The sequence below is a fragment of the Charadrius vociferus genome, unplaced genomic scaffold, assembly GCF_000708025.1.
Source record: "Charadrius vociferus isolate BGI_N301 unplaced genomic scaffold, ASM70802v2 scaffold472, whole genome shotgun sequence".
NCBI classification, from domain to species: domain Eukaryota; kingdom Metazoa; phylum Chordata; class Aves; order Charadriiformes; family Charadriidae; genus Charadrius; species Charadrius vociferus.
Genome location: NW_009647735.1, coordinates 5,894,861 through 5,897,499, shown reverse-complemented (window position 1 = coordinate 5,897,499; position 2,639 = coordinate 5,894,861). Strand labels below are relative to the sequence as shown.

The window sequence follows — 2,639 nt, the reverse complement described above, 5'->3', positions numbered from 1 at the left end:
CTTGGAGTGAGCCTGGGAGAAGCTGGCAGTGACGGATGCGCCAGGCTCCGCTCCCAGCCCCGGTGCTTGCGGACGTCTGCCCTACGGAGCCGTGCCGTCCCCCCGGGGCCCCGTCCCGTAAAGATGTCATGGCCCTGCCCCAGGCTGCTCCAGTCTGCATTAGTCACTGGGTTTTTCCAGCTAGCCACGGGCTCTGGCTTCCCCACGGTCTCTCCGTTGGATCTATTTCTGAGCTTTTCCCAACAGCCGGAGCTCCCAGCCCAGTGCTCCCAGGCTCCCTCGCCTGCTCCCGGGGTGTTTGTGCACTCAGGGGCTGGATGTGCCGGAGCGAGCTTTTAAATCCCGCTTGGGCATGCCGACCAGCCGGGTGCGCGGGAGTGCTCTTGCACCATTGTGATAGGTGAAGCAGCTGCCCTCGCCGACCCGCTCTCCCGGCCGTGCCGGGTGCCCAAACCTTGCCCTTTGCGCCCACAGCGGGCACACGGAAAGGGGGACACGGGAGATGCCCCACAGAAACCCCCTCCTTGGCCATGGCCCCCTGCGAGGGCGTTTTGGGGAGTAGGAGCCGTGGCGGCAGGAGGATGAGCCCCAGCGCTCCTCCGGCGGCAGATGCGGGAAGCAAAGCCCGGTTGACACATTTTGGGCCATTCCCTCGCGGCTCAGGTGTCTCAGTTCAGCCCCGCAGCTCACAGCCACCGCCGCCAGCATGGCACCACTGGGACCAGCTGCACCCTTCCCTTTTTCTGCGTGGCGGTTTTCCTGGCTGTGCTGAATGCGAGCGGCTGCCGGCGTTCCCTGTGAACGACCTTGGCTTTGGAGCCCCTGGAGGAGGGTGGCTCTTGAGATGCTCCCAGGGTGACTGGTGGGCTACGGTGGTGCCGCTCTTGGTCCAGGTGAGGGCAGAGGGATGCTCGCAGCACAGACCGTGCCCCACTCGCCCTTGAGCAGTATTTCTTCCATAGGGCAGGGGGGTTGGTGGCTGGTTCAGGCACAGGAATGGAGCCAGTTTGGCAAAGGCACCAGTATAGGTTAGGGGTGGACCTGCTGGGAAGTAGCTCTGAGGAGAAGGATTTGGGGGTCCTGGTAGATAGTAAATTGTCCATGAGCCAGCAATTAGACACGTGGAAACTTGAACTGGGTTTTGCTTCGGCTCCTAGCTACACGAAACGTTACACTGAGGTCTGTGAGAGCATTTCAGTTTTCCTTATTCGGGTATTACAAAGCTTAGTATATGAAAGATTTTTTTCCTATAAATATTCTAAAATGAAATTCTGTTTTCTCTGCATCCCAACTGGGGTGTGAGGGGGATTAAAGAATTAAAGATTAAAGAAATAAAGCATTCCACTACATTCAAGAAATAGTTCAAAATTATTTTCCAGTGTTAAAATGAAAATTAATTGTTAGTTTCTGAGCCAACTACCACATATCTAAATCAATTTAGGATTGAAATTAACATGTGACAGGACGAGGGGCAACAGGCACAACTTGGAACACAGGAAGTTCTGTTCAAATACACGGAAAAACTTCTTTAGGGTTGGGGTGCCCGAGCAGTGGCACAGGCTGCCCAGGGAGGGGGGGGAGTCCCCTTCGCTGGAGATTTTCCAAACCCACCTGGATGCAGTCCTGAGCGATGTGCTCTGGGCAGTCCTGCTTTAGCAGGGGAGTGGGGCTGGGTGGTCTCTAGAGGTCCCTTCCAACTCTGAAATCTGTGATTCTGTGAAAGGCTTCTGCCACGAGCTGTCCCAGCAGTGCTCACACCGAGCCTCCTGCTGCAAGCCCCGGGGCTTGGCACCCTGTGCTTCACACCCGGGATTGGGATGCCACGCTGGGCACCCCGTGAGGCAGCGAGGCCGGGCACACAGCCCAGTCCCCAATGCTGCCTGACTCCCCTGACCTCTCCCTCTGCAGCCGTCCTCATGGGCATCTGCCTGGTGTCGGTGACCTACGGAGCACTCGTCTGCAACATCCTGGCCATCCAGGTCAAGTACGATGACTACAAAGTCCAGCTGCGGCCGCTGGCCTTCCTCTGCATCGTGCTGTGGCGCAGCCTGGAGATCTCCACCCGCGTGGCCGTCCTCGTGCTCTTCAGCACCGTCTTCAAGCACTGGATCATCCCCATCGCCCTGGCCAACCTGCTGGTGGTCTTCTTCTTGCCCTGGGTGCAGTTCTGGCGGAGCGGTACCCACCTGCCTGACAACATCGAGAAGAACTTCAGCCGGGTGGGCACGGTGGTGGTGCTCTGCGCCTTCACCCTCCTCTACGCCGGCATCAACATGTTCTGCTGGTCAGCCGTGCAGCTCAAGCTGGCCGACCGGGACCTCATCGACAAGTCGCAGAACTGGGGCCGCCTGGCCATCTACTACGTGGCCCGGCTGGCGGAGAACACAGCCCTCGTCATCCTCTGGTACTTCTTCAAGACGGACGTCTACGAGAACATCTGCACCCCACTGCTGGTGGTGCAGCTGCTCCTCGGCTACTGCCTGGGCATCTACTTCATGCTCCTCTTCTTCCAGTACCTGCACCCCTGCCGCCAGCTCTTCCGGCACAACGTCGCCGACTTCTTGCACTGCGTCTGCTGCCGACGGCACCCACCGGGGACCCCTCTGTGCCTCCAGCCACCCTACGAGCCCGGCGTGAGG

The 2,639-nt window shown here is 59.0% G+C and overlaps 1 protein-coding gene across 1 annotated transcript in view; it reads left to right on the top strand.

Moving 5' to 3' along the window:
• XKRX (XK, Kell blood group complex subunit-related, X-linked) overlaps positions 1-2,639 on the top strand; it is a gene marked incomplete at its 5' end in the record, with an annotated part of 5,860 nt that overhangs the window by 433 nt on the left and 2,788 nt on the right. The window contains one exon of the mRNA XM_009881786.1: positions 1,909-2,633. Coding sequence (XP_009880088.1) covers positions 1,909-2,633 — 725 coding nt within the window. The remainder of the gene's footprint in view (positions 1-1,908; positions 2,634-2,639) is intronic.